The following is a 16,570-nucleotide window of genomic DNA, read 5'->3' as shown; positions in this document are numbered from 1 at the left end:
TAAAAATTGGCTTTAATGGCACATGAAATGATTTTGTTGTTTGCTATTGAAAAACTTGACAAATATTGTGTGACATCTTAAACAAGAAATTTAAAGAACTACCATAACGGAGAAAGTACTACAGATCATCTAGACCAATCATAAAAAGCCTGCAACCAAGGACCATTCGTCTAGTGAACCTCCTAGCGTAATAAAATCCGATGGCGGTACACAGCCAGGCCCAACGCCCGTGAATAAGCACATCTGATACTTTGTTTGTGACATGATTCTGGTTCCACACACAATGATCTTGGTATAACAACTCCCACATTACTATTCATATTTCATCAACCAAATGTTTAGAATTGACAACAGCAAAACCATTATGCCATTGATATTAGACATCTTATAAAAAATCATCTTCACATTAGTAACCAATAATGAGAAGCAAAACATCACAGGAAAACGAGGATAACCTGCTTCTATCTCTCAGACTAAAAATACAATCAGAAATACAAAATCAACACATCTCCAACATGAAAACATCCTCATAAGCCATAGTCCATGCTTAAATTGTCACTGAAGAACATTTGTACATCAAGGCAGCACTTTTATCCAAATGGAACAAATCGAAAGTTGACAGCATATCAAATTTCTTATGTAAGATCATCGTCATCATTATCTTGGGCCTTCAGTTTTTCCTTCACTCTTAGAAGAAGGGTAGTCTTCCATGCGTCCTATGCATCAAAGTTCAAAAAAACAATCATAACAATGCACATGGTAAAAATTGCCCCAAATATATTACAGAAATCTAACTCACAGCTTGAGAACGGACACTAGACTAATAAACATATGCTGACATCAGACTAATGTGCCTTATCCAGCAACAGATTGACTACACACAAAGGTAGCAGCAATCTCACCAAAGAAAAACGAGGGGGTTGGGGGGGGTGGAGTATACAATCTTCAGGAATTGCAGGCACAGCAGTATACACTTTTTGGGGGGCATAGATTGTCCCCAAAATGCTATTACACTATAAACTTATTAGCCTGTTAAGCAAATTTTTCAGTATCTGCAATTGCAGCACTACATCCTTCTAAATCTAATGAATGACTTGTATAATGGGTTTTGGATTTTAGGTAGGAAACTAAAAACAATGTTGCACGTACAAGATGATTTCACACATACAAAATAGAACTAGTAGCGGATGACAATAAACCCAAGAGGCCAAGAGTCATTTATATATTCTGTCAAAGAAAAAGGTTTACTAGCTCTAGGTACATCCAAGGCTATTTGTTTTGCTACAATGAAGCAATGAGGACAAGTGTAGAAACTAGCCTACACTCTAGTGTATAATAGACTCTCCCCAAGTCATTATATCCACCCAGTAGAGCATAATCTCTGAGGTCTTTGACTTGAGTTTACTTGCCCTAAAGCTGGACACAAATGCATGTATGAGAAAAATTGTAGGATGAGATTTGCATGGCAATATATAAACAGACAGTTTAAATTTCAGGAAAAGATCCATTCATATACTCATTTCATTCAGAAGAACATTAACTGTAAGTGAACTGATCTATTCAACTAAAATTATACCAGTGGGGTCATGCTATCGAACTCTTTAACAAGATCCGTAAATTTTGCAACATCTTGCTCATCGATTGCAGAAGCCAAACCCTGCAAACACATAACAAACCAGAAACCTCTTTCAGAATCCAAAAGCATAGATAACAATGTATTCTAGTCAGTCTGCTCATGCAATCCAGAACTTTTTTCATATTATACTAATGCTCCGTGTTATTCAAACTAGTAAACTAATCTGATCTGGAAATCATTTTGTCTGAAACCTGTATATGAATTTGAAAATCTTGTTTGGTCTGAAATTATCTCAAGATTCTCAACTCGCTTCTTCTGAATTTATATGCTCTTTAAAATATCTTAACTTGTGTCAACTTATCTTGTCTGGAATAAGTCAAAATAAGTTCAATAATTTGAAGAAGACAGGGCCCTTCCAGTCCAACACACATAGGAGTATTGGACATGACACAATTTTTAATAAACACCCAATATAACAGTTATTCAATGCCCACTATCCCCATTACTCATCTTAGTAAGATATTTATGGAAAGACAATCATAGACCATTACTACTATGAAAACTTTTCATGTAAATTTTGAAATAGTACAAGTGATAAAAAATAATCCTAATAAAGAGAGTGAAAGTATCTTCAAATTGCAAAAGAATCTAGAAGACGTCCTACATATATATCATTTGGCCAACAATTGAAGATGCATTAAGAGATGGAAATGAGAAAACTAAAGGGGAGGCAGTTATTTGGTTTAGCAATTTAATCGTTTATGGCAATTTATTCAAGTTTAGGTCGATACTGTGCCCATTTAAAAATCTCCCTGAATGGTATTACATTAGACAACATGTTTGTCCCAATCATTTTTCTTAAAAGCAATAGTTATTCCCATAAATACATTCTTTTGGATCAATAAAAAAATTAACGGAAAAACATTAAATGACAGAGCATAGAAAACAAGAGATATACCGAAAGCAATTTGTATTCACGAGTACCAGCAAATGTCGGATCCAGATCCTGAAAATTCAAGAACGATGTTATGAGAATTCTGTAATACATAATCAGGACTTCAAAGTTTCTACAATAAAATAGGGGAGGAAAAAAACCTGATATTTTTCCAATGCATTGGTTATTGAAACAACATCGCCCTTACAAAGGTGGCAAAGCCCAGCATTGAGAAGGTGACCTTTGACTCCATATTTTAGCAATGAATTATTCAGAGATTGGCGTGCTATGTCTTCATAGATCTCAATTGCCTTCGGATACCTAAATGAACCATTTAGTTCATGAATACACTAAGTCACTAATTAATCTGTATCTAGCTTTCACACTAAAGGAAAACAAACAGTGCATGATAAATGGTAAGGGACACTCAGAAGTCCATCTGACAGGCAAAAAAACAATGCAGAGAAACTTCTGTGGTAGGGATAGGGTGGACAGCTCAGATACATATCAAATAAGGCATATTCATATACTGTCAAACAAACTATGTATATTTAATTCCAAAGTCCAAATTGCCAGTAGTTTTTTTTTTTATTAAGGAGCTTTCCTAAATTAGGAACCACATGCACAGCCACTAGTTCGAGATCCAGGAAGAATGGCAGAGGCATCAAAAAAGGAAAAAGAAAAGTTAAGCAAAATCAACTTCATGTCTTTTAAGATTGCCAAATAGAATTTTGTTTACCCAAGGCTCTGTTATGGACTGAATTTTCAGCAATATGAATTTAAATAATTGAAGGCAATTTTAGAGGAAAGGTTGAAGGTGTTTGATTAAAAGTAGTCAAAGATTACAAGGATAGTGAATTGCTTTAGGCTATCAATCTCATGGGTAACTTGAGGTTACCAAACTCCACCCAAAGTCTAAACATCAAAAGGCATACCCTTCTCTACCTCCCTCCTTTCCTATATTACAAATCACTACTTAGAGAGTTGACTATCAAAAAGTAGATCACTCCTTTTCATTGCTACTTGGATTTTACTAATAAAAGAACAAACAACTTAATACTCTAATTGTCTACTTTACTACTAATGGCTACATCACATGTTTGCCTTGGTTGTTGTTTGCTTGTTGGTGCTTAGTTGTTGTTGTGACCTTGCTGCTCTTTGGACCTCCGTGCATAGGTTTGGATGTGTGGAACCAATGGGCCTGGGCCTGGGCCAGGGTCCATGACAGGCTCCCAGCCTGTCTTCTGGTTTTTTGGCAATCAAATGATTTATGCAGCTTACAGAGGTAAGGAAAAGGATTGTGTTCCAGTAAATAACCAATAGTCTCCAAGAAATCCTCCCATGACCAGCAGAAACTCACAGCAAAGGAAATTAAAAATAAAAATAAAATAAAAAATTCTGCAATTCCATTCAACCATAATTTGAAGAACCCTAATAATATGATATTGCATCACCACGCAATTACATACTCCCATTAGATAAAATTTTGAAAGTTAAAATTACTCCAATAAAGCCAAAATGTACAAGACACAAGAACCAGTTTGCATCACAACTCAGCAAAATAAGAAGCTAAATTGCAGCAGGAATAGCCCACAAACAATTTTCCAGATTAACCATTAAATTTAAATCTCACGGGAAATCACTGTAGTAAGTTTCTGATTCATTTCTATGCAGACAAGCATATAAGAATTCTCGCACAAAAAATCACACTTAAGTAACTATTGTCCAATGCTCTAAAGTTCCACGAACAGACCAAGTTATATTTTTCCATGGTTCGAGTTGGATAAACAATCAAATTGTGATATCACTACTTATTAACTTCAAGCAAGAATATACAAGGTGGAACGACAGAAGAGCCAGCAATTAATGCTTTGACACAACATTTTTAATAAAGCATAGGTATGTTCCTACCGAAAATAAATAAAAAGGATCCACCATCAGAAATAACTAATGTCATATGTCATGCCAATCCCTCGATTATTGGACAATGCATACAGCATCATATATAGTGAAAAGTTAGATCAGATGGCGAGCAGAACAGGAAATGCTTGATTGTTAAAAATGAAAGATGGAAGGGGAAGAAGCATACTGTTCCAACTGTGCAGAATATTGTGCAACTTTCTGTCTGTTCTGGTTTGCAGAGGTCGTCACCTCTTCGCTTTGAAAAAGATCAGCAGCTTTTTCATACCAAGCTATGGCCTGCTCCAAATTCTCATCAGTCTCATGTATATCTGCGATTTCCTGTGCACAAGAGATAAATCCTGAGTGACAATGGTTATTGTAACTGTCAATAATCCTTTTTATTAAAATAAAAAAATAAAAAAATAAAAAAAAATAAAAAATAAAAAACACTAAAAAAATATGCTATTCGTCAAAATTCAAATTTAGTAAATAACAAGCGGAATAGTTTCTGGCTGTCATCAAAACTTCAAAAGTGACCCGATTAATGATAACGTAGATAGTTGCTAAAGAGACTATTGAATGGAAGCACCACCAATGTATCAGAAAGAGATTAACTCACATAAAAGTATCAACCACATAGAGAAAAACTGACTTACAACCATATAGTTTACAAACATAAATCGTACCTTACAGTATCTTGCAGCCATATTGAGCCTTCCCATTTCAAGAAAGCTATTCACAGCCTGCTCCAAGCAAGATACAGCCTCTGCAAGGAATAAAATTCAAAACATAAACACTCGTCTCAGCCAAAAAGTTGGTACTTAACGCAAAAGGCCCACATATCAAAACTAGTGGAAAATTAGCAATTCTACCGGAAACATAATTTGCTATATGCATCATTTTGACAATAAGAAAAATTAAAAAATACACAACAATGTGGAATTCAGCTGGATGTATTTTGGCAAAATGTAGACCTCAGATAATCAGTCCCACGTTTCCCGGCACATATGACCAAATACTGCAAATGTCATTCCTTCCAGAAAATTCAAGGCAGTTTTAATTTTACAGAAACAATTACAGCTATAAACCTAAAACATTTTACCAATTTTTGCCAGTGTCTTGGGTCAAATAGGCTATTTCCTAACATCACCAGAGCTTATCGTACAACAAAGATAAGGCCTTTGAAGAAATACAACTTTTTCTATTAAGAACACTTTTAAGAAAAGGTATGCCAACAAGTGATTTTGACAACATTGAGCATAGTATTCGACCAAGTTTCTCTTCCAGTCATTATTTTTTTAGCTATCAGATATAATTCCAATACATCAAAATATTATACTAAATGGTTAGCTAAAATTTCCACCCGTGCGTCTATATACCTCTCCATACTCGTCTTCGATGATAAAAATGACAACAAAGAAACCTATGGCTTGACAATAGAAGACAAATGTAACTCCAAAAGGAAAAAGTTTCCTAAAGTTGATGAACTAGTACCAAACTACCAATTACATAGACTAGCAAGATGAGCAAAGACGAAAATATTCTCCAAAGATCAATAATGATACATCTTGAAGCATAATTAAAGTGCTCAAATGTGTATACAATTACTAAACCTGATATTGAGGTCGGTATTTTCTAGCTATATCTTTAATGATAATTGTTAGTGTGAGTGAGTGTATGATTCTATATGTTGATAACGTAGTTGGAAACGTAACAGAAAAAAGATGTAATTATTTCACTAAGGAGATATGAAAATGGAAAAACAATAAACATGCACTGTTCGACAAACATCACAAATTCACAATTCATTATTACCCTTGGATGAAGTCTTCTTATAAGCATGACCTGCCTCAGCATAAGCATTGGCAGCTTCATGTTTGCTCTCCACCTGCATACACGAAACTAAAACCACTATAACAACCCCATAGACGTAAATTTAAATTAAAAAATTTCCTCTTATGCAAACATTATTCACCTTCAAATAACAGTTTGCCAACTTAAGATAAGCAGCACCAGCCTTATCCCCTGAAAATCATAAATAACGGCATCGAGAACACGTTATTAAGCACACTATACAATAATCAATCTCATCTTTCCTATTTCAGATTTTAATAAATAGTGCACTCTACCAAAAACACAACTGATCAAAAACAACAATTCTGAAGATCAGTTTCAATCAACCACATCAAAATTCAAAATGCACTTAATCTCAGCCTCAATCAATTAGAAACTTATCGATCCTTATCACAAATCAGATCTATTTCCCTACTAATACCAGAAAAAAAAAAAAAAAAAATCAATGCGAACAAAAAAAATGCGCATGTTCATCTGATTTAAACAAACGAACATCAATTTCTCCAAATTAAAATTTTTTTTTTCCAAAAAACCACAATCTTCAATCAATGCTAATACTAAAAACAACACCGGTAACAACAATCAATCACAAAAAATCAGATTCAACACACTCAACCAAACCATAAACCCTAACTATCCAACAATCGAACAAAACAAATCAAAAATCGAGAGATTAATCATCGATCGATCAATCGAAATCAAACAATTGTATAATTAACTAAAATGATTGATTAAACAACAGAAAAAGAAGGAAATCATACATGCTTTGGCAAGTTTGTAAGAATTGGCGGCTTTTTCGAACAATTCAGCAGCATCTTCGTGTTTGTTGCTGAATAATCCCCAACTAGTAAGCTTTTTCTCGGCTTTCTTCTCGAAATCATCTCCTCGTGCTATGTGATCACCCATTTTTCTCTTTTTCTCTCTCCTGGTTTTTGCTTTCTCTCTCTTCGGTGGGTGATTTTCTGTTTTACAGGCAGCGCGTGGGATGAGGATGTGTTCAATACTTGAAATGTGAAATGTCTGATTTTTTGTGAAATGCCGAAAGGTATGGTGCTAAAGAATTTTGGGCATGGAATTTTCTTAATTGGAGTTTTTTAAAAGTACGAGTATAATGAAAGAATATTTTTGTTGTGCTTATAATGACATGTCATGGATGAATTGATGATGCTCAGGGCCTATTCTCATTGACTAAACTCAGCTGAATTGAATTGAACCGAGCTGAACTGAACTGAAATAAATATTTTACAAGAGAAGGAAATTAGGAGTTGAGCAGAACTGAACTAAAGTGAGCTGAACTGAACGTAAGAGAACATGGACTAAATATGTTGAAATTGCGCTTTGATTGGGGATCTTGATTCTCTAAATTTATTAAGAACGTTATAATTTTATATGTGGTGGTTAAAATGTTAAATGATTATAGGAGCAATGAGTTTTTTTGTTTCTAATTCGGATAATTTGATCTTGTAATAGTGAGTTGGAAGGGATAGATTTGGAGATGGACTTGGTTCATTTGAGTGTTGAAAGTGTACCGTAATTTTTCTAAAACTCTCCTTTAGACAATGTGATCGTGTATAAGTATTGTTGACATTACAATGAGAACAAGAACAAATCATCATTTAAGATTTCAAGCGTTATTTTCTTAATAAGGTAAAGTTAAAAATCTAAGTGTTGCAAAACTCTCTTTTATTCCATTCTTACTAATTCTCGAATTTTTGGTATGAAAGTAAATAGTATTATATCATTGCAAATAATAAACATTTACACATCCATTTAATGAGAGGGCATTTTTAAAAAATTATACTCATGTGACAAATACTACTTTCTCACATTCTTCCCTTTACCATACAAAGATTATTCTACTCTTGAAAGGGTTAGAGATATTAACAAGAGTACAAGATATTGCAAGACAATAAATGGGAAAAGAAACTTAGCAACATGCCAACATATGCCATCAACCATTCAATCTCCATATGGTATCTAGAAAAAGAAAAAGAAAACTAGTGGAAAGTTTATTCAACAAGAATATTTTTGTTGTGCTTATAATGATGTGGCATTGATGAATTGACGATGATATGTTAAAAGAGTGGCTTTGATATGAGATTTTGATTGTCTCTCGATTTATTAAGAACAAAAAGATCTAATTCTTATTATGACGGTTAAAATGTTAAATGACTATATAATCTCTATTTAAAATAATTCAAAAGATTATCAAAAAATTCAAAATACAAGACGTTTATTTTATGGTCTCCAAAATAAGAACTCTGAAATGGACAAGAATTGGTAGTTGCCTAGTTGGTATGTGGGAAGGAGGAAATGGCGCTGAGTTAAGTTGAGCCCAATAAGATGAAGCAGGATTAAGTTACCCAATCCAAATGGTAACGTTGTTTGGGGCCTTGGGTCATGTGCTGTTGGAGCAAAGACACCAAATGACAAGCTATTGGCTCCAATGTCATGTGTATAATTGTTAGATTTGTCTTAATATATAATTTTTAAATTTAATTTTTTTATAATTTATACTTATTGCTAATTAAAGATATTATTTGTCAGTCAAATTTATGTATTGGCAAATATGTCGATAAACACTTATTAAAAAAACGGAGGAACTGAAAAAACATATCAAAATGGAAACTTATTAAACTTGCACAAAATTGTTAAAACACCACATCAATACTAGTGTGTCTTTTTGATATCAATGGATTAATCTAATTAAATAAAAGAAATTCAATGCCAATGTTAGATAATACGAGTACTACTGATACAATTTTTGTAATAAGATTAAAAAATAAATTTTCTTCAATTAAATAATGTATACTTATATATACTCATTCCAAATACCACATATTTAGAGATGATCATGATGATTTCAATGACATATTAAATAATACAAGTGAAGTGATACAATTTTTAATAAGACTTTTTTTTTAATCTTCTATTAAATATTGTATATGTAATATATTCATTTGAAATACACATATATTAAGGGTATGCTCTCTTCAGCTTAATTTCAGTTCATTTTAGTTCCTTTTTTAAGTTTCTTCTCTCATAAACAATTCATTTCACCTCTATCCAGTTCATTTCAGTTCCAATCAGTTCAATTCAGTTCAGCTCAATTCAGTAAATCAAAACATGCTAAGTATTAACCCAAAAAAAATAATAATAAATAATTGAAATACACATATATAGCTACAATCTACGATTGCGCTGACAAGGCATAATAAATAATAAGAGGACAAGTGGAAGTAGAAGAAGTCTAAATCAAGCATGGAATAAAAACAAAAAAACATAAGGAAATAAGTGACCCAAATCATGTCCATCAAGAGCCAGTTCATTCGATTAGGTTTACCCTCTCTTGATCCCCAATTGCCCCAAAATGGGGCCGATACACATACACAGATGAGAATTGAGTCAAACAATAATGTCATTTCTCTATATTTGTGTTTCCTTCCAATAATAACACACTTTGCCTAAGTTTTTGCATTATTTAATACGTTAATTATATGTCGTGTTACGTTTCCTAACCACACGAAAATTTGTTACTATTGTCACTAATCATTGTCGTCATCTAGGCGCAAAATTATTGATTTAGTCAGGTATCTTCTTAAGTTTCAAGTAATTGTATTTATGATTTAGAAGGTTCAATACGCTATTTGTCATTTTCATTACTAGTACTTTCGAGTTTATTTGTGATGGGGTATAGGTGTTAAGCCGGCTTATTTTATTGGTAATTTATTATAGCGGAGAGGAGTCGTTTTCAACTGCTGATTCATATTTAAGATATAAGATAAGAAAAGAAGATAACCCCTTATAGAGGTAGTTTTTAATATCCAAAGAGAATCACAAACCATGATTACATTTGTATTTACACTCATATTCTTAAGGAACCAACCCTTTTATTTAAATTTGACTATTTAACTACAATGAAAATAAACAATCTAATGTTTAAAGCTCAATAACTTTCATTCAATTTGATATTATCTCAAACTAAACAAAAGGTTTTGTGTGAGACCGGACTCACGTGAGACCGGGCTCAATAACAAAAGTCCAATAAAAAGGCACGGGCTAACTAAACCCGATCGCAAGGCCCGCAACACCAAAAACATGATAGTGGACTCACGTGAGTCCGTCTCACCCAAAACTTTACCCAAACTAAATAGGTCATAGTCAATATTAGCACCAATTGATTGTTGATATAGTGGTGATTAGGACTACACTTGGTAGGGACCGTGTTTGATCCCCATAATAACAATTGGGAGGGGATTGAAACCTAACCACCCTGGATTAGCCCAATGGGTGAAATGAGTAGGAAAAAACAAAAAAGGTCAATACTAGCCAAATTTTCAATAATGAATTGATGTATCTCTATATTGTCTCTTAAGGCCTTGATCCATTTACATTATCTCCATTTAATTTACTACTCCGTAGAATTTAGTTACGTTAAGTCAAATTGTTGCAAATATTAAGAAATGAAAGAATTATATATAAAATGTACTCCACATTATGTGCTAAAATTAGTTTCACCTGATTTAAAGTCGCATAACAATTCCACAATTATACGGATAACTAAGATTTGAATCACATAAACATATTGTATACAACAAACTCGGTACGACCTTACATGATCAAGATATTAACTAAACTAATTTTAAAAAAAAAAAAAAAAACCGACCTACCACATACCGCTTTCAATGACCAAAAATAACAAATTAAATACACCTTGTGATCTTATATGGACATAATAGCCGTGTGCTAGACTGGGTTTTATCCATTTTTGCAAGATCTAAAAAGATAGCCAACTTTCTCAAGCCAACTCTCTCTATTTATATTCTTATTTTTCTCACTCTTTCTCAATCATATTCGCAGGCACAAAATCTAGCATAAAAAGGGGCCAACATCACAAAACTTAGCTTCAAATCTTCAAACCCCACCAAAAAAAACCCAGAAAATGAAGGGAAAAGAAGAAAGAGAAACAGAATCAAGAATTGAAATCCCGTTACTGGATAAATTGGATGATGAAGAAGAATCAGGAGAAAAAGGGGCAAGCTTAGCAAGTGCAGTATTCAATATATCAACTACTATGATTGGGGCTGGAATTATGTCAATTCCTGCAACTTTTAATGTTTTGGGTGTTTTTCCAGCTTTGATTGTTCTTGTAATTGTTGCAATTATGGGAGATATTACTGGAGAGTATATGTTAAGGTATACTCATTCTGGAAAGTCAACTACTTATGCTGGATTAATGGGGGAGTCTTTTGGAAGAGTTGGTTCTCTTGCTTTGCAAATTTGTATTATGATTACTAGTTTTGGGTGTCTTATCATCTATCTCATTATTATTGGTAAGTTGGTTTTTGTTCTTAATTTTTTTCTATATGTTTATAATCAATATTTAATTTCATATTATTTGTGTATTTTGTAGTTGGTTTGGATATGAATTAATATACAGTAGAATGAGTAGATGAACTTTTGGATAACTATTAAAAATGGCAATTGGGAAATCAGACCAAGTATTTGATGGTGTCCTACAAGTTAACAAGTCTTATAACCCCTACCCTATGTTATCCGGACTCTTTATTTTACAGTTTTACCTCATATACCTGAATGGAACAGTAAATGTAAAAATTTTAGGGTGTGCTATAGATTATGACCCCATGTTACCCGGACTCTTTATTTTACCCCGAGTGTGTCCATAAAAGTAAGAATTTGAGGGTATCTCGTGAGTTATGACCCTATGTTGTACGGGCTCGTATTGGTAACCATGAACTTTCTTCATAAATAAGCAATGTTTGGCACTTGAACACGTACCTTGTGTTTAATATGATATTGATATACTGATAATACTGGCTCGTCGTGGACCAATAAAATGATTCTATGTAGTTTGCTGGTTGGCTGTCTTGTTGGTTTGTTTGTTTGTTTATTTTTGGAGTAGAATTCTTGTAAAATTGCTTCAATATTAGAATATTAGGCCTGCATGTATGTGTGGTCATGTGGTGCTTGTCTGGAAAATAACTTGGCATAATTACAGCTTCATAATCTGATAAATGACTAGATATTGATAAATACAGCTTCTAAACTTTGAGGGTGAAAGTATAATTTGTAGTTGGTTTCCTGCAATTGGTCTAAATATTGATAATTAATGCCTGGGCACTAAACTGCAATTTGTCCACTAATTAGTCCTAAGAAAGGTACATGCCTGTCTCTGTATGATTGTTACTCAAAATTGGTGGTCTTAGAGTCTTAATCCATTTATTGTCATGGACCTGAGAAATATGTTGCAAGGAAACACATCAGACTAGTCTTTAAGAGTTTTCAACTTCTGGAACACTTAATAGAGTTGAAAATGAAAGTTATAATTATGAAGGCGAAATTGTTAATGGTATGTTCTTGTAAAATTTTATGCAACTGTATTACGAAACCCTGCTCTAAGTCTTCAACAATAATATTTTTGTGGTTGTAGCCTGATTAGCTATCATAACCTGAAACAGTAGAATCTATCCGATTGATCAAAATCCCGTTACTTCATGGTTTTACATGGGACTAACTACCTTTAATTTAATTTAATTTTTTTCCTTTCAGGGGACGTGCTTTCTGGAACCCATTCTGGGAGCACCATCCACACTGGACTACTACAGGAATGGTTTGGGTTTTATTGGTGGACTTCGCGTGCCTTTGCAATTCTCTTTGTGGTGCTTCTTGTTATCCTTCCTCTGGTGTTGTTTCGTCGTGTAGGTCAGTACTTCAGACACTTTCCCTGTGGCTTATGGATATTGCTTGTGTCAACACTGTTTGGAGTTCTGGTGTTTTATTTCAAATTCTTACCATGTCCTTTATTTTGCTGTTCAGATTCACTTAGGTACACTTCATTATTGGCAATTCTCCTTGCCTTGGTGTTTGTTGTCATATCCTCAATATTGGCAATAGAAGCATTGTTGGAAGGAAAAACACAAAACCTGAAGCTAGTGCCAGATTTTTCCCGTCAAGGTTCAATCCTCGGTCTTTTTACCACCATCCCAGTCTTTATGACTGCCTTTGGATACCAAATCAATGGTAAGGATGCTGAATACTATGCTATCAGACTGTTAGTTTCTTTTTGCTTCTCAGTTGCTTATATTATCTACCTGTTGGGTTTACCTCCTCTTCTTTCTTTCTTTATCTAGTTTATATTCTTGATTTCTCAGTATTCGATATGGTACTGACATAGCTTAGACAGAACATAATTTTATGCTGCTGGTTAAATCATAAGAGTACATTGAAATATTTAGGAGTAATTTAAATAAAATGATAGACATGAGAAATTATTCTGATCAGCTTGAGGGCATGTCCATGTTTTTCTTCATTCAACAATTTATAATCTTTGATACGGAATATATATTACTGTATACATTTTTTAACTTAAAAAAGCATGAATCTTTATCTCAGCATTGTTATTCATTTGAATTTACAATTTTTTGCAGTTCATCCAATTAGGGCAGAGCTGGGAGAACCTTCAGACATGAGATTGGCCATCAGGATATCACTTGCAATATGCGCTATCTTTTATTTCTCTATCGGATTCTTCGGTTATTTATTATTTGGGGATTCTATCAATGCGGACATGCTGGTGAACTTTGACCAGATTGGCCATGATACTATGATTGGGTTAGTAATCAATGCCATTGTTCGATTAAGCTATGCAGTTCACCTCATGCTGGTGTTTCCTTTGATAAATTTCTGTCTGAGAGCCAATTTAGACGAGCTCTTCTTCCCAGACAAGCCTGACTTAGCCAAAGACACACCAAGATTCATATGCCTCACGTTTATACCACTTGCCCTTGCTTATCTAGTTGCAATCGTCATACCAAGCATATGGTATTGCTTCCAAATACTGGGTTCAACAACCGTTGTTTTCCTCATACTCATATTTCCATCCTCTATCATTCTAAGGTAATATTTTTTAGCAAATTTTTTTGTGGTGCTGTTCAGATGCTTGTTAGTTGTTAATATGTCCGTTGGCAAAATTTTTGACGGTAATTATTGGCAGGGATATTCATGGGATCTCTACATCATGGGACAAGGTGGTGGCAGTCTTGCTTGTACTTGCTGCGCTATTTACCAGCACAATTGCTATGTGGACCAATTTGTCCACTCCTTCGGGGAGTACAGCCTAGCTGTTTTCTCGCAATCACCCACATTTTAGCGGGTTTTATAGTTGATTGTGATTTGTGCACTTCAGTTCTAGCTGAAGTTTGCTGATCTGGTAACCACACTGATCAGTTAATCCGTCTCTCTTATTCATCAGGCTTCATTTATCTTCTGCGCCTGGATTTTTCTGAATTCACACATTTTTTCTTGTGGTGGTCAAATTAACCAATGTATATTCTGCCTGCAAAATGTAAATATTCTTTTCTGGACTACATTTATCCCTACCAACAAAAGAGAGCTGGTCTGAGCCTCTTTGGTTGAAGCTTCTTAGCATACGGAATTGATCGTTGGAGTTCTCATACATGTCAGTGAAACTTTAAGGTGAAGGGAACGCGCTTGTTTTTTTATATTGTGGCTGAATTGAATTTGTCAAACCTGTGAGTGAACTTATCTAAGTGGTAGCAATTGCTGCATCGGATCCTCAGTCCAAAGTGCAAGGGGTCCTGCAGACCTGTAGTTTGTAAGATCTATAATGTTACTATCTTTACAAAATGCTCAATTATAAATTGTATTGTATCAGTAGCTCAATCACTTTGGTTCCTGAACAGTGATTTTAGTTTATGCAGTCATTCTGTTTGTTACTGATCTTGCATTATATTGATTCATGTATTCAATTGAGAAATACTCCTAATACTTAGGTTTTAGGATCTACCACATCATTGTAAATTTCCTGTTTTCAGGTTTAAGAGTTTGGAAAAGTATTTATGTTTATCGAGAAAACTGTAAACAAAAAACGATAAATAACATTTCCTGAGTATAGCACTTAACGAATTACCAGCCTGTTTAATATCAAGTGGCAATGTTGTTTGTGTCAAGTGCCCCACATGAGTACATGACCTTACTGCTAATGCTCCTTGATGCTTGTTCTAAAGCAAGTAATCAGGTATGGACCCAGCGAGTTGGCCCAGAAAAATCGGGCTTAGTTTCGCATGATGTAGTTGGTCCAAATTCACAAAAAAATATTCATCGTATGCATTAACTTTGTGTTGTCATAGCGAGTTAACATAAAGGTTTTTTTTTTTATTTAATTTTATTTATTTATTTTATTTTTTTTTTTTACAGCACATAAAGGTACTACAGTATTTGATTTGATGTAAATTGTTTGTTTTGAAAAGAAGAAAAAAAAAAGAAAAGAAAAGAAAAAAAAAACATTTTTCATGTTTATTCTGTTGGTAATTCTTGTTTTTAAGGAAATCAACAAAGTAATAGTTTGAAAATAAATGGTTTGATTTCAATAATCAACTAGTGTGTGGTCCCGGGCGATGCACCGTGTTTTGCTTTAAATATCAATACATATATTATTTGGGCTATAAAATCATAAACTATATAATTACAAAAAATAAGTGGACAATAATAACTAATGAAATTAAATAAACGCTCTCAAATTGATGTCTTGTAAAGTACAAATTAAAGTATTTATTGTATTATTATTGAACATGAAGCACAATGAAAAGATAGCAAAGTTGGTAATAACATTACTTTATTTGTTATTGGTCTTGTGTTCAAACCTTGTGATAAACATTTTTATTGCAATTGAAACATGTTCATTCATATTCATATTACAATGGATAATAAAAAGAAGAAATTCTTTTTTTTTTATATTTGATGGGAAAATTTTCTTTTTTTAGTACTTGCCTTTAGCCTTGTAAATGAATACCGAATTGACAAATTCATTTAATGTACCCGCATTACATATTCGTCATTAATTCTCGTCAACATCTTTACCTTTGTTCGTCTATTAATGTTCAAATATTTAACTTTAAATCTTTAATCATTTCAATCCTATAAAATTAATTAACAACGGCTCAAAGCTATTTACTTCCATTACTTTGTCGAACAATATAAAAATAACAAATTTGATATCCAAGACCTTAAATCGAATTTCATTTCTATTCACGACTCTCATTTAAGACTTGTTCCAACATCTAACTCTTCAATAATTGTAAAAGAAATCGTCGTGTTTCACATGGGCCAATACCACGTCCAAGTACATCCTTCACAATCTCACATCAATTTCTTATTTTGTCCCCCATGTGACGTCCAGGTACACGCCCCTTCATCAAAATTACCATAAATACCACTCTCACCCTTTCTACTTTCATCTCTTTTAAAACCCCCCAACAATTCTC

The 16,570-nt window shown here is 33.6% G+C and overlaps 2 protein-coding genes across 2 annotated transcripts; one reads left to right on the top strand and one right to left on the bottom strand.

Moving 5' to 3' along the window:
* Window positions 1-337: 337 nt before the first annotated feature.
* LOC145593742 (alpha-soluble NSF attachment protein 2-like) lies at window positions 338-7,331 on the bottom strand. The gene is made up of 9 exons (XM_081650080.1): window positions 7,028-7,331; window positions 6,388-6,437; window positions 6,228-6,300; window positions 5,099-5,178; window positions 4,600-4,751; window positions 2,672-2,831; window positions 2,535-2,582; window positions 1,577-1,657; window positions 338-716 (listed from the first exon to the last, which is right to left on the bottom strand). Exons 1-9 carry the CDS (start codon window positions 7,170-7,172, stop codon window positions 636-638), a joined length of 870 nt encoding a protein of 289 aa, XP_081506206.1. The 5' UTR covers window positions 7,173-7,331; the 3' UTR covers window positions 338-635.
* A 3,665-nt stretch (window positions 7,332-10,996) lies between these two features.
* On the top strand, window positions 10,997-15,033 carry LOC145594562 (amino acid transporter AVT6C-like). The gene is made up of 5 exons (XM_081650879.1): window positions 10,997-11,599; window positions 12,837-12,989; window positions 13,104-13,307; window positions 13,715-14,183; window positions 14,281-15,033. The coding sequence occupies exons 1-5, from the start codon at window positions 11,209-11,211 to the stop codon at window positions 14,405-14,407; spliced, it is 1,344 nt and encodes a 447-aa protein (XP_081507005.1). The 5' UTR covers window positions 10,997-11,208; the 3' UTR covers window positions 14,408-15,033.
* Window positions 15,034-16,570: the final 1,537 nt, after the last annotated feature.

Source organism: Chenopodium album, chromosome 19, assembly GCF_948465745.1.
Source record: "Chenopodium album chromosome 19, dcCheAlbu1.1, whole genome shotgun sequence".
NCBI lineage: Eukaryota > Viridiplantae > Streptophyta > Magnoliopsida > Caryophyllales > Amaranthaceae > Chenopodium > Chenopodium album.
This window is presented reverse-complemented; position numbering and strand designations above follow the sequence as displayed.

Bases quoted from the DNA above. Each gene is read 5' to 3' on its own strand.
- LOC145593742 (XM_081650080.1), bottom strand. From the start codon at position 7,172: ATGGGTGATCACATAGCACGAGGAGATGATTTCGAGAAGAAAGCCGAG. The intron at 6,301-6,387 runs GTGAATAATGTT...TCGTGTATGCAG, and splicing joins TGGCAAACTGTTATTTGAAG to GTGGAGAGCAAACATGAAGC. The intron at 4,752-5,098 runs GTACGATTTATG...TCTTGTGCACAG, and splicing joins TGGCTGCAAGATACTGTAAG to GAAATCGCAGATATACATGA.
- LOC145594562 (XM_081650879.1), top strand. From the start codon at position 11,209: ATGAAGGGAAAAGAAGAAAGAGAAACAGAATCAAGAATTGAAATCCCG. The intron at 11,600-12,836 runs GTAAGTTGGTTT...TTTTCCTTTCAG, and splicing joins CATCTATCTCATTATTATTG to GGGACGTGCTTTCTGGAACC. The intron at 12,990-13,103 runs GTCAGTACTTCA...TTTGCTGTTCAG, and splicing joins GGTGTTGTTTCGTCGTGTAG to ATTCACTTAGGTACACTTCA.